Source organism: Mycetomoellerius zeteki, unplaced genomic scaffold (genome assembly GCF_001594055.1).
Source record: "Mycetomoellerius zeteki isolate Tzet28-1 unplaced genomic scaffold, Tzet1.0 scaffold343, whole genome shotgun sequence".
Taxonomy (NCBI): Eukaryota; Metazoa; Arthropoda; class Insecta; order Hymenoptera; family Formicidae; genus Mycetomoellerius; species Mycetomoellerius zeteki.
The window spans coordinates 168,110-184,196 of NW_017257331.1; the positions used below are offsets into that span (position 1 = coordinate 168,110).

At 31.2% G+C, this 16,087-nt stretch overlaps 1 protein-coding gene across 15 annotated transcripts in view; it reads right to left on the reverse strand.

The window, feature by feature from the left end:
- CaMKII (Calcium/calmodulin-dependent protein kinase II) overlaps positions 1-16,087 on the reverse strand; it is a 123,018-nt gene that overhangs the window by 46,631 nt on the left and 60,300 nt on the right. For all 15 annotated transcript variants that reach the window (XM_018452310.1, XM_018452315.1, XM_018452308.1 and 12 more), the window contains exons 4-9: positions 9,428-9,482; positions 7,772-7,910; positions 7,179-7,281; positions 2,752-2,930; positions 2,473-2,595; positions 1,867-1,950 (exon numbers count right to left, since the gene is read on the reverse strand). In XM_018452310.1, the coding sequence (XP_018307812.1) occupies positions 1,867-1,950; positions 2,473-2,595; positions 2,752-2,930; positions 7,179-7,281; positions 7,772-7,910; positions 9,428-9,482 (683 nt within the window). The remainder of the gene's footprint in view (positions 1-1,866; positions 1,951-2,472; positions 2,596-2,751; positions 2,931-7,178; positions 7,282-7,771; positions 7,911-9,427; positions 9,483-16,087) is intronic.

Here is a 16,087-nt window from a genome sequence, read left to right on the forward strand (position 1 = left end):
AAACTCTTCACTAATTTTTTCCACTTTTCAATTACTTTTCTATCATAAATCATAAATCACTTGAAATGTCGATTGTTTTAATATTGAAATGTTAGTATAATAGAATCTTGTATAGTTTTAAAGGATCGGAAAAAACCCAATTTTTCCAATTTTTCCGCGAATTTTTTCGGTTTTTTTTCCCAAGGGTAGAAAAATTCATTTTGGAAAAATTCACGTGTGCTCGTAAAATCTATCACGTTTGCTTCTCGGTTCTTTCCGTAAAGAAAATAATTGCGTATAGAGTACACAGTGGGATAAGTTAACAGAAATTTTGAAATTGTATAAAAGATTAAGGTCACATAATGTATTCAATAAAACATATACTATTGCACCATTAATGCAAGAATTAAAAATATAGAGTCCAAACATCATATTTATATGATAATAATAGGTCTAGAAAATAATTTGGATTTAAACTGGATTCGTAACAAAATATTGGAAAAATATAAACTACAAAGAGACACTTCAGGAGTTCATTATACCAGTGTGGCAAACTAGAGTTAAAAATCTGTCTTAAGCTTTGCCATATACTAAAGAAAGGTTAGATTAGGTTTTACTATAAAAATAGAAGGATAACTAAAAAATTTTAATAAAAATAATGCTACATAATTTCATAGATCGCATTAATTTTATAAAGGAATTTAGAAGTTACTTATTATGTCTTTTACATAGCAAAAACAGCAATTTTTCTAAAAAATCAGTTTTTCGGAAAAAAACCGAAATTTTTCCGGTTTTTTCCAGCAATTTGAAAAAAGCGGCTTTTTTAAAACTATAGAATCTTGAAACCGTAAATAGATAAAAGTAACAATTTTTATTAATTATTCATCAATAAAAAAAAGAATTATGTAGATGCACAGAACTATGTTATTGCGAAAAATAAAATTTATATGTATAAAAAATTTCTTCTTCTCGAGATATTTTTCACATATATAATTTACATTTTAACAGAAGTTTAGCAGATTTCTTGAAATGTTATAATATATATTTCGTGAAATTGACCTCATTCGATGATTCTACCCGAGAAAGAATTGATAAGAATTTACAATACCTCCGGCCACGATGCGTCATGATGTTCTAATTTTACAGATGTTACTAACATCCGCAGCTCTGCGCCACGGACGCAATCCAGACCGCAATGTGATAAGCGGACATAATGGAATTTGCATTTGTAAATGGTCGGAGCTAATATATGAGATTTTGCGGCAGGCGAGAATGAGAATTTACGGCGCGATTATCGTCATACTATACATATCCATGAACTATAAAATTAGTAATTGATAATCGCGAATCAAACAAATTTCGACAAATCTCTCGACAACTCTGATAAAAGCCTATATTCGTACCTATACCATTCCTATACAATATTCGTATATTTCCCGAAATGAACCTCTTGCGAATTTCAATTTCCATTTATCGTGATTTAACGATTATTTGGATCAAATACAATCCGACTACTAATTAAGACAAACGCAATAAATTGGAAACGGTAAAATTACGGAAGATAACAAAACGATTGTTTATCCGAATGAGTATAAAGTATTTTATATTTTTAAACGCTTAAATTCGCATAATATTCATGAAAAGTCCAAGTTTTTATTTTTAATTTTACTGTTTCACGCAAAATAGAAAAATGTATTTTCATTTATTGCCCAGTAACTGGTTTTCGAAATAACCGCCGAGCCATTTAAATAACAAACCACGAATTCATAATGGAAAATTCCGAAATCATATAATTATCAGGCAGATACAGTGAAATTTAAGGCAATGATACGTAATTACGTTGAATAAACGTATATATAGGACAAAACTTTTGAGTGAAAAACTCACCTTTAACTTGCGCCTTGCATTGAATTTCTTCAAGCAATCCACGGTCTCTTGTCTATGCACCACAGATGCAACACGCTCACGTTGCTGAAACACAAAGTAAACAGGAAACGATATCAGGCATCGTCCGAAGAGAATGATACAAGTTATTCGAGATTAAATTTTAAGTTTCGCACGTTCCGCTAAAAATAAAATTCTATTTATGCAGAGAAGAGACAAGCTATGTCAACATGAATAACAATAATGCTTGAGAATATAAAAAAACAAACGGTTGTTGTCCATTTGACTTGCGTTACTATTATCGATAAAAGTATACGTATATCTTATTATTTTATCAGTCTATATACATTTTTCATGTATCCAATTTAAATAACTATCATATTTTAATGTATAAAAAAATGTATTGCATATATATATATATGACGTACGGTACATTACGTAGTATTACATAGATATAGAAATGCGATACTCGCGTGCAATAAGATCTCTTTGCTAGTAATCTAATATGATACGATCTAATATTCTAATATGATTAAGTTACTTTCTGAATTATGTAAACGTGTAATATAAATTTGAACGAAATTGTTTGCTTCGATAAGATAAACTTACACAGATCCATGGATGCTTCAGTGCCTCGCTGGCAGTGATCCTCTTTCCTGGATTCACCGTCAACATCTGATTGATAAGGTTCTTGGCTTCCGGCGTGACGGTGTCCCATTCTGGACTCGGATACTATACACAAAACAAACGTAAAAACGTTAGTTATAATTCTTATAATACAGATAATGAGATAATTACACAAGTAAATGTAAAAAATCGAAAATGTTGTTTTCAATAAATTTAAAATATATAGCTAAAAAGAAACTAAATAAATCGTATAATACATACATCGTACGATCCGGCCTTGATCTGCCCATAGAGCCGATGCTGATCTTCGTCCCAAAAGGGCGGATAACCGACCAGGAGGATGTACAGTATGACACCGCACGCCCATATGTCGACTGGTTTTCCGTATGGCTCCTTCTTCAGTACCTCCGGACTGAGATAGCCGGGGGTTCCAGCGAAACCTTTTTATCAATTATTTGGATTCATTCCCTTTTGAAGGACACGACCACGCCGTACGAAGGATCGAAGGGATCAGGGCGTTACGTGCGCAAAATCACGTCCCGAGTATTACCACTCATCGCTTCAATTAATTCTCCTTGTTCGGAAAGCAAATACGACAGTCGCTCGTAAACTTTTATTACGTTTTTGTGTGAGTGATTGTTGATTTGTTAATAAATTAATTGGAAAATTTTAAAATAAAATTGACATTGTTATATTATAATATTGATAATTTAGATAATCGATGGCGATGCATGTTGTTTGTGTATCAGTTTTCATTAAAATGTGTATATTTAAACAATTTGTGCAATAAACTAATATCATCATAATATATTTGTCAAAAAAAAGCATATCTACGCGAGGTAGATATATAGTCTACAGTAACATAAATTACAGATTTTTACGCTAATCGTTGATTAGATATTAGATTTATCTCATGTGGCTACGAAAGCTAGTAAATATTTATTTTACGATACGCAAAATTTATTCCTTCAAACAATGTATCAAAAACCATACAGGGTGTATCTGAAATAACGTACACTATATATACAGTGCTATTCCTAATAAAAAACTGAGTCGAAAAGTCCTGTACCATTTTGCAATAGTTAACAAGATATTAATTTCTAAAAATCGCTGAATATTGGTTTTCAATAATTTTTTATTCAAATACTATCAACTTTACAGAAAAACTGCAACAGACAAAAGTTAATTTTCTTCTCATAAAACTTTAAGAATTTTTTCAGAATTTTTTATTAACTTTTTAGTATTACATTTTCTTATTTTTACCAACATGAGAAAATACGATAATAAAAAATGCTGAAAAAATTCTAAAAAAATTCTCATAACTTTATGAGAAGAAAATAACCCATTTTTATCTGTAGCAGTTTGTCTGTAAAGTTGATAGTATTTGAGTAAAAAATTATTGAAAACCCATATTCACAGCAATTTTTTATAATTAATATCTTGTTAACTATTGCAAAAATTACAAAATGGTAAAGGACTTTTCGACTCAGTTTTTTATTAGGAATAGCACTGAATGATTAGTGTACGTTATTTTAGATACACCCTATATAAATAACAATAGTGAAAAAGAAAATAGGAGGGCAGTAAATTTTTGCAGTAAAATTTTTGCTATTAATGACACGCGAAAAACGTAACTGGGGCAATTACGTGTTATCGTGAGATCTCGGTCAGCATATCTTTTAAATTTTACATTGGTGATTTTATCGCGCTTTGCCACGTGTAATTAATTTTCAACAAGCATACACCACCGTTGTATAACCGTTATGATTGTAGCCAGAATGCAGTCGTACTTTGACGCAACAAAAGCACAATTGCGCAATCAGATCGTCTATGGTTGCCCTCGGAAATATTCTGTCAATAATCGCATTGAACTTTTTGGCTCAACGTACTATTTTGTTAACCATTCGCTAAAAATGTTTTCACAAACATTAAGAGTAAATTTCTCGAAAAACAAATAATACGATTACGGATGCCATCATGATTATAAGTATACAGAGAAATGTGCTTGCAAGCATTGTAGTGACATTTTCTTTGGACTAAACATTTTAATCTTCATGTAACCATTTATATGTATTGTATATGTATATTTCATTTATCCAATAAACACTCGTTTTGTGTAAAACTACAATTAAATAAATATTGATTTTTCGAAAAATGTGTTTCAATTGTATTAAACTATCCATTTTTGCGTCTTTTACTCTTTTGTACTTTAATTGCCTTGCCAAGCTATGTAATTTCCATGCGTGGAATAATTTTTTGACATAAATTTGATGAATTTACAGTGCGTGTGTTTTCAGCATCACGTCGAGAAAAAAATTAATTGCGGCGATAAAAGTGAAAAGTAAAAAAGTGTTACTAGGATATGAAATTGTATCTGGTCCATCAGGATATACAAAGTGTTTCAAAAAATCCGAACATAATTTTGTAATTTTTTTGAATAATAAAGTAAAAATGTCAAGCATTTAACAAATCGGCAAAACAATTTAAATGAAATTAAATCATGTAAATGTTAATATGAATTTAAGTGAGCGTTATATGTAAATATTTAAGATATTTGACATTAAATATCACAAAAGACACACATGGCAAATAAACGTTTGAAACAAAATTTCCCGCAAGATTGTCTTCGAATTCGATAAGGAATGTAAAATCAAGGAGAAGTTTCTTTATGGAAGTGCCTGCATGCGCGGAAGAATTCACCGTGCTATCGGAAAACTTTCCCCACGCGTATTTTTGCATAAAGAAGAACAAAACGAGTAGCCAGCTGGCACGCAAATATGCTGGCTCGTATAGACATCTGAGTGCACAATGTATGTAAATCAAATGGACAAGGCACAAAGTAGACAGAAAGATTCAAGTTCACGGCTCGCACAAATGGTGCAACAACGCGAAATAGTTTATAAGAACAGGTTTAAGATTTTAAAATGCGGTATACCGAAATTCTTCGAAATATATGTATTTTAACGATAAGACTGCCTCCAGCCAATATCTTTTTTTTATTTTTCTCATTTGAGCGAATATTGAGAGATATACCTACATATATTAAAAAAAGGTACTCGAAGGGAATATGTAAAGAAAAACATAAAGAAGAAATAAAATAAAATATGAAAAGGATAGTCTTCTATTAATAGAGGAGAAGGTGGTATTATGGCACCTCAGTTACATTTTACACAATAACTTTGTTAATAATCAATATTTAAGTTTAAAACTTGACAATTACATTCGTTAAAATGTTGTTGAATCGATTCTGAACTCAAAGTTACGAAATATTTATTACTTAGGATACTATTAATAAAAATGTGGCGACATTGCATAATGACTCGAATAAAAAAATGAGTGGTAATGTGGCCTTTCATAAAAATAGCCTTAAAATATTAGTTTTGTTTAGAAAATAGCATTTGATTACAAAATTAACAAAAAAGTAAAACATTTTAAAATGTATGCAAATGAATGTATATACATATTACCTTCTTCATACACATAACTTCTGTATATAAGCTGCTCAGTACTAAAAATCTCAGTACTAAAAATAGTACATGTAATATAAACTATAGATTAACCGTAGAGTTATACAATCGATTATCAAATAATTATTTTGATATGAAGATCTCAAAAAAGAGGTTGTGAGTAATCAATATCCATAGATAGCCACATTAGCAAAATGCCATGGTATTGTTTAAATTTGCATAATTCAAAGTATATACATTCAAATAAAATGTTAAATGGCAAACAACATACTCAAAAATACATATATTCATGTGATAATACGCTCAAGTTTAAGAAAAATTGAGGGGGGGGAAGCAGATGTAATTAAATGCTAAAGTGTGCCTCAGAAACGTTTCGAAATACTTGAAAGTAAAAATGCATTATAATAAGTGCTAGTTATTGAGTATTGGTAATATTAGCGTCATGGTGTAACGGCGAGCTACTGAACTAATAATTCCATAAGTAATCATTAGGATTCGCTACATAATAGCGGAAATATTAAGAGAGGCCACAATATGTGCACTGGCCATAATACCACCTTCTCCTCTAAAGAAATCTAAAGTTTTCTCTAAAATTGTTCTTTAATGAAAAAATCTGAATAATAGCGCTCCTATTAGAATAAGTTGGCAATAATTTTTCTATTTATCATTGACGTTTCTTGCACTACGCTAATGCTAACTTTTCTTACCATAAGAAAATAATATGTTATACGATACGAAGAAAATATAAATGCAAATTGTAACTGTATAGCAACGATATTTGAATGAAGACTAAGGAGAAAAAGCTACATTTCACTTGTAAATTATAGTGTCGGATAAGTTCGCAACTTGAGCCACGTTATTTCGCGAATCCTATTATTTTGCTTATATTAAAGAAATTGTTCGATCTCTTAACTCACTGAAAGTCTCAACGCAATGTATCATTTTTTTATATCTCTGTCCTGACTTTTTATGGATGACTAATTTTTATAATGGTCCGATTGCGAAGAAAAAAGATGGAACATTCGGATTATCGAACAAAAGTTAGGTAAATATCACGAAAGAATTGTGAAATAACACACGCTTTTCTTTCCACAAGAAATTTCTTATGAAGATTCCTGCATGGCTCGGTCGCTTCGATTATTGTTAGAACTAGATCGACGCATGAAGACAAAGTATAAGTTCCAGAGAATTAATTCACCAGAAAAAGCAAAATCAACTTACCATACCATGCCTGCGCTTCACCCTGCACCTCGATCGCCAGACCAAAATCTGCTAATTTCACAGCCGCCCCTTTCGCCTTGCTCGCGAGGAGTAAATTTTCGGGCTGCAACAGAAAATGGCACAGATCCGCGTCGACATCGTTAAATGCTCGACATTGAGTCGATATTCATTAACTCTTCCTTAATCAAAATTTCGATTGAAATTAAACTCGAGTAAGATTCGAGCATTCCATATGATTTCATTGGCATTATATAAATAAACGGAATATATATCCTCGTTGAAATTAATATAAAACGTGACTCTAAATTATGGAGTTACTGAGTTCTGAAAACCGATAAATATCGGCGAATTTTTAATTTTAAACTTCGATCGAGAACACGATGAAAAATACCGTTTTCTGTTATTATTGTACATATTAGAGTTTCCGGAATGTCTCATAGAAATCGCGAAAGGTAGATGAAGCATTGGACGGAAGTGCATTGTGGAAGGATAGATGTGCCGCGCTGCAGCTAGGTGTTTGCTCGTTTGATTTCAACGTCGGCCCTACAAACGCGCAGCACGCTTAACAAACTCGACCCTTTTTCTCTACGTACTTTCAGATCCCGATGCACAACTCCGTTATGGTGGCAGTGGTGAACGCTTTCCAGGATTTGTTGAATACAGTGCGAGGCGTCCGCCTCGCTGTAGAATTCCCGGGCGACGATGTCCTCGAACAGTTCTCCGCCGGTGACTCTGTAAGCGTTTTACGTTTCAATTCCATTTCGCGAGCGCGTCGCGAGATCGCGTGGTAAAGCAATATCGCCAAGTAGCGGGACATTTAACCCCGGGAATAAAAGCAGCGTGAATTTTCGTAAATGCTTCATATAACGTAAGCGTGTTCTCGCAATACCGCTTGTATTCGAATTTGTTGTGCAAAAAGTAGCAAGATTTCTCCTATAACATTATACATGTAAAATCTCATTGATTAGTATTTAAAGATAGCTATTACATTAAAATGCGACAGGCCTACATCGCAACCGAATGATAAATCAAATTTACCAGAAAAAATTATACATGAATTGACAGTTGAAAGAAAATTTCTGCGTTAAAAATTTAAATACGATGGAAGAACTGCTGCATATCCTATGTATGTGCATAGAATTAAAAGTAATTAACTGCTCGAATATTAAAAATTCGGCAGAATTTCAACGAAACCAAAAATGGCGTGTCAATAAAAAGTTGAGCAAAAGACGAACGGATGAAATTACTATAAATCCTCTGCAACCTGATGTAGATTAATTGCAGGCGACGTGGCAAAGTAGTAAAGTCATATCGTTGCCACGTGGCAAGAAGGAGAAATGAAATTTATGGTATACGGTAAATTAACGTTACAAATATCAACGTAACGGAGTGGTCGCGCGTATTCTCGCGCGGAAATTAAATTAGACGCGATACTTTCTCGACTCGTGCGTCGATTGCTGACAATTTTAAAAGGCCACAGATTGGTATCTACTTGATGCAATTAGAGCTCACGAATTGCCTCTATGTTGTTCGTCGCTGCTAGGAGCTTGTTAGTAAAATCGAGACTAATAGATGAACGTAATGGCCCGTATTCAGAACGCGCTTTGATCGATAGATGCACGATCAATAAATGCACTTTTATTTCTGAAATTCTATAGCATATGTAATGTAAATTGTATGCTAAATGCGCGTTAACATTGTTACAAGTGCGTTCTGAATACGGACCGATGCGCGATAACTCGAGAATCGCGTCTATTGTCAGCTGAATCGTATCAAGTGCTCCCAACACGATTGCGTGGATCGAAAATATAAAGCTTTTTAAATAAAGAGATAGATATAAAAATTTTCGATCTTTAAAAAAAAATAATAAATTTTAGAATCACTCTGTTTTAAAATAACAATATTTCATCTTTCCATATAAATAAAATAATAATTGTAATTTTTCACAAATAAATAACGCCGATTGCAATACTTTCTTTTCCCTACGTATCAGATGGAGACACACATATATGATTAACTATTAACGACACAATGATACACTTCTGAAAACATTAAATGTTAAAAATGCCATTAAAATAAATGATATAAATTGTGCATCGTCATTACAATCATTCAAGATTTCAATTAATTTACTACCATTCGAGCTCTATAAAACAACCAATTTAATCTCACCGAAGAAAACACACAAGAACCACATAAAAAAGTGTAATTACATTTAACAGTCAAAAATAACAATTTGGTATACTTACAGATCAAAGACAAGATAATGGAAATTCTCCTCTTGTATACTGTCATGTAATCTCACTGTAACAGAAAGGATGACAAGACGTCAAATTTGTGAAAGTACTTATTACAATTTTGTATTTTAAGTGGATCCTATATTTAAGCGTTTATATTTTAAATGGATCTTCTATAAAAGGACCAATGATAGAAACGAAATGTTATCTTATATAACTAACATTGAAAGCTGTTCCATTCTTTAATATCTACTTTATACTTTCTTTCATTTATCACTATTTTATTTGCTAAAATTAAATAAAATTTATTTAACGAATAAGATTTAAAAAAAAGTTTTGATATTTCAAATGTAACGTGCATAATTATGTATAATTCTACATACATATGTCTATTGTCTGTTTGTATTTCATATTTTATTTACTTTTTCTTCTCTTTCTCTCTCTCTCTCTCTCTCTCTCTCTCTCTCTCTATTCATAATATATTTTAACATATTTAGATTTTGCATCAGCAAGTTTTGAATTGCCGCATTGCGCACATCCGATCAAATTTTTCACAATTGAAACGAGGAAATTCATGCTGATCAAGATTACGATTATTGACGACACCGGAGTGCATAATCGTAAAGCTTTCTCTGTTTAAATTTCACGAGTTTGCATGCCATAAACTTAATGACAATTTCTAACAAGATGTAGGTTTCACGAACGTGATAATCGATGCTACATGCCGGTAATATCCGAAATCGTTGAATTCACAGGACAATATTATTAAACAATGAGTTTGCGTGTTATAAGGTTAAGGATGTATCTGAGATACAATTGTTGACAAAAGTCTCCCAAATTCGAAATATTTACATAACTGCGCCAAACGTGTAGTAAATCTAATGATAACTTATATAAATAGTAGATAATACAATATATTTATTTTTAAAAAGTTATTTTTCACTTTTTCAATATTTTATTAACTTTATTTGTCATTTTTTAACTTTCTATAACAAAACATTATTTACCAGTGCAAAATAGAAAAAAAGTAATTGGAATATGGTTAAAAAAGATAAATATGCATTATTTAAATAATATAAATATATTATTATGGCAGAATATGGCAGAATATGTGATATTGAGCCATACATATATACCGCAAAATTGTTGTGAATAATAATTTCTCTGAAACCATGTGAAAATTAATCTAATTTTGCAAAAAGTTCCAGTAATTTAGGATCTATACGTATAAAAAAAATTAAATGTTTTAGGTACTATTTCTTCAATACTTTTATTACTAATTACATTCGACAAAATGGTGTTTCCCGTAAGAAAACGTCTCTTATAGAACTTTAATATTAATACTGGCCAATTAATATATCACTTATTTTCACACAGTATTAAAAATACTATTAATAATATTTTTAATGCTTAAAATAAGTTATTAATTGGTCAGTACTAGTATTAAATTTTTATAATCATCATAATTAAAATAATAATTACTCTCTAACGGTTTAGTGAATCTACTTGAAATTTTTTTAGTATATTACAGATAACAAGGGAAGAGTTTCTCGAAGTTTCATCAATTTGGTACTATTTTGGAAATAGCTCAGATACATCCTTGAAATGACAATTCCTAACAAATTGTAGCTTTCTCCATTTAAATTCCACAAGTTTGCGTGGAATTGTTATAAATTTAATGACAATTCCTAACAAGTTATAGATTTCATGAATGTGATATTCGATATTTATACATGTTGGTGATATCCGAAATCCTTGAGTTCAATATCATCAAGCGGAAACGTAACGCTATCATCTCATATTATTCTCTTTATTGTTACTGAACAATAATCGTCATGCAAACTGACGCCTTCTTGAAGAACGATTGTTGTCAATTAACTTGCCTAACGGTCCGCACGACACTAGGCTAACAATTGCACTCGATTTACAGCGACTAGATTCAACTCCATTCGATTCAATGATGTGCAAGAATATAAGTAAAAAACAGTGCCCCTCACTATAACGTTTATCATGAATAAGATGCAATTAAAATGTGGATAATGAAATTGCGCATAATAAAATCGACAAATAAAATAAATTATCTGTAATTGTTAAAGAAATTTATTTATCAATTATATTCAAAACATCCTGTTTTCTTTTAACATCGAATTTTATCGCTACGCATATTAAAAACAAAAATAAAAATTATTTTGCATCTAATTTCGTTAGTTCACTATTTTTATTAATTTTTTATTAAATGCATAAAAAATATATTTGTGTTAAAGACTTATAAAAAAGAAGAGAGCGAATAATCAATTTTGTAATGTGGCAAATTAAAATTACAGAGAATCACGAATCGTATAGTAGATTTAGGTCGTGCAATAAATAGTTTTCTACACGGATATTGGGCAAGTCGAAGACAAAGATCGATTTTCGAATACGAGAGAATAGTTTGTATGTTTAAACAGCACTTGCTACGATTACTACAAGTCAATATACTAAAGTCAATGAAAGAACTCTTCTCTCGTCCTTTTAATCCGAGAAGCAGTTTGCTCCGCTTCGAGCTTGATTAGAGTCAAATGAAGACATGGCCTATTCTTTTATACGCGAAAAACGCTGTCATTCAATGACTCATATAACGATATGTTTTTCTTTGCATTCGTTATACAACAACAAGAATCATTCTCGATCGATATGCGTCAGATGACACGAAGAAACCTTCTACGATGCCGAGGCGCTATTTTACGTGCTAAATGTCAAGATAATCCGGCTTCTCTTAATGAATATACAAGTTTTCTTTGTCATAAAAGTTGCCGGCGAGGTACAAGTAAACACAAGACATTCATATCTTTTGCATAGCAACATGCTAAGCAAAAAATAGAATTTCAATCTTTACTCTAGTAAAATTGGAAACTCCCAAACTTTTTCTAATTGTAAGACTTAAATTTATGATGACTATTGAAAAAAGTGATTTAGTCAAATAATTAAATTTCCAAGTTATTGATATTTTAACTTGCATTTTTATTTACTCAGCAATATATAATAATTATAATAAATAATTCAAAAATTAATAGAAGTGAAATATTACTATTTCCGAAATATTTTAAGAAAATTCGATTAGCTCTATTCTTCACTAACATACTTTCATTTGTCTTACCTATCCGGCAGCATTTTCGCCGCAATGCGCTGTCCTCTATGCGTACCTATTTCGAGATCGATCAACGAACTGGGTTGCTATACCGCCACAATGAGAGCAAAACTTTTCCTGACAGAAGTATTATTTCACAGTTAACGCGCAGCGTTAATACGATAATTCGTTTTGACACAAAATCTCGTCAATCAAACGAAAACCAGTAATTAATAGACAACACCATTACTCATTCCTCCTGATTCTCGATCGATATTTTTAATACGATTGACCTTAATGATGAATTCGCATCTTCCAGTTTTATTATATCTGACAAGCATTCATGAATAAGATGAAACATAAGATAAATTTCAAAATAAGAATTCCAATAAATAAAAAAAAATGAATAAATTAGAAGATATTGTATATCGATATATTAAGACTAACCGGTATGATCTAAAATGATCATGATATTTTTGCCATGTGTATACATTGTTATAAATTTTACATATAGGTACTCATCGTCGGCAAAAGAAACGTAATAAATTCCATAAGAATATAAATAAATGATAAACTTAATTAATATTAAACGAACAGTTAGGACACATTTAAGTTTTTAAAGTTTGTGTGAACTACAACTTTACATAAAAATAATAATAACACAATTCGTAAAGGCCATACGAGTCACGGGCTGATGAAGGTGCCAACGATTAATTTCAATCTTAATTAATCATTAATGTGTAGAATCCTCTTTATTGAACGTTTCGACTCACTTTGGAGTCCTCCTCAGCAATACATATGTGTAATTAATGAGGAGGACTCCAAAGTGAGTCGAAACGTTCAATAAAGAGGATTCTACACATTAATGATTAATTAAGATTGAAATTAATCGTTGGCACCTTCATCAGCCCGTGACTCGTATGGCCTTTACGAATTGTGTTATTATTATTTTTATTTTAAGAATTTCGAGTCTACAGGAATTGTCTACAACTTTACATTTTTTTATTTTTAGAAGAATCAAAAGGCCATAAAAAATTGGGTTCATATTTTCTTTTTCTGATACCGCGTTCGATTCAATCTAAACGGAAATCTGAGATAAAAGAAGAAACTAAAATAAGCATTTTCAAAGTGTATTAAAAAAAATTTTTAAATTACTTTACATAATGGTAGTCATTACGTTTTACTCTTTAATTATAAACAATTTATACTTTAATTGCATAATACATCCAATTGTGTACAATACTATACCATTTCGCTTATAATTCTCTTTTACCAATTTCTTTTTACAGTTATTTTCATATTTTTCACACACTCATATCCAATTTCGCGTTTAATTTGCAAATAAATATTTTCCATCGTTATATCGATTTAAAGAATGGTATTTCGATATTGATTGCGGACTGCGAGTCGAAATGCTGCGTGTTATATTTGTAAGTTCATATGAATACATCTTTCCATCTGCAGCCTTTTCAAACGATTCGCGGGATTATGAGAAGAGAGGACTGGAGAAAAGGGGACCGGAATCTATCTTTTCACTCTGTGGTCCCTTCTTCGACTTTACAAGATATGACCAGAAAAACGAGTTCAAATATTAAAAAAGTTTATTTTTCTATAAAAACATTCTGCAACCCTCTGGAAAGAAAGATTCAAAGATAAAGTTTGGAAAAATTCGTTAACAATTTTCTACTTTAAGACGCTTTAATCATTTTCAGAAATAGAATATTACATAAATACGCATGACTTTTTTTAATGTAGCGATAATGGAAAAAATTGATGGTACGATAATGATTATGGTAAGAGAGAAGGAAAGGAAAAGAAGGGAAAGGAAAAGAAAAGAAAGAGAGAAAAAGGAGGGAAGAAAGGGAGAGGGAGAGAAAGGAAGAAAAGACAAAGAGAGAGAACTAACACAAGTATCGATCCTCAAAGCCACACCTCGACATATGTAGCTGTCTCTGTGTGGCGCTAATGTTCTCACTGCGATTACATTTGCAAAAGTTCAAATCCTACTAAAAATGACAAAAAATATTAAATATTAAACATTATTAAATAAAAAAGAAAATTCTAAAAACAAATAAAGTTCCAAATGAATAAATTTAAAAAAATCGAAATAAAATGAAAGAAATTTTATAAGGAATTTATATTATTTTTTTAAATGTACTCTCTCCTCTCTTTTTAAGGCATATCAGATGTGTACGCACAATCTTTTATAAATGCGCGCGCGTGTGTGTGTGTAAAAAATATGCAATTAATTCACATACAAGAGAGTATTGCTCTATCAAAAGACACACACACATTACTAGAAGGACGCTTCTGATAATCCATTAAAGTGATAAAACGATTACCGAGCCATCTTCGATACACGGAACCTTGTTATCCAGCAAACTATTCCAAGGATAATTGATCGAGCAATATCTCTGCACTTGAGTTAGTGTTAATTTAGCACAGAGACCAATTGATCTCTAAAATCACTGCCCATCTGCATAGATCATCAAATATATCTCAAGGATTATCTATTATAGATGTGAAATTATCAAGTGTAGAGACTTGGTTTATATATAATTAATTCTCGCAAAGATTATATTATATTCTGTTAATAACAAAAAAGTAAACTGTACACTGAAAAAAAGATTGGCTGCTGCAGCAAATTAACCTATCCGCAATGTCAGTACAGGATTCCAATAGACTAACACAACCAAACATTGGCTGCTACAACCAATTAAAAATGCTATGCCATATTTTACCATCTAATTTGCTGCAGCAGCCAATCTTTTTTTTCAGTGTAGATATTATTCTATGTATATTTCATATTTGTATTGTACCCCACGGAAAAAAAAATGTTTCTGATTACAGCTAATTCTGATTAGCTGAAATTGCATTAGCTACTATATGCAATGAAATTTGCTAATGTACATACAAAGGATTTGCTGCTGTAGCTAATATAAGGACGTAATAGCAAAATACGTACGTCTGTTATAGTCAATTTATTTAGCAACATAAAGTTAGTTGTCATAGTTATCGGATATGTCCGTGTAAAAGAAATTATCTCTACAACAGCTAAATATGGTTTGCTGAAACTGTACTTGCTACCAAATTGTCTGCTACACAGAAAACGTTTGCTGCAATGATCAATACATCGACATAATAGCAAAATGCTTATCTGTTACAATGATAATATTGAGGCCTCACAGCTAATGGAAATTAGACCTCGCAGACACGATATTAGGTGCCCATATAATACTACTGAATTTAGCTGCCATACCTAATTTTTAGCTGTGGCAGCTAATCTTTTTTTTCCGTGCCTCTTACTTCTACTACTTGTCATTATAACACATTTTTCTAAATTCGGAAAAAGATTTTTTTTACTTATTATATAGGTATATTTTTCCTTTTTATTGTCAAAACTTTTAGATATGCATTATTGATATATAAAGACAGTATTTATCCATATAAACTATATCCATGAGATTATAAAAACAAGCTCACGAAAGAGTTATTTGCAAATAATCATCTTGTTTCACAATGTTTCCTTTCGTGACACGTGCAATCGTATCCATCATGCGTATCGC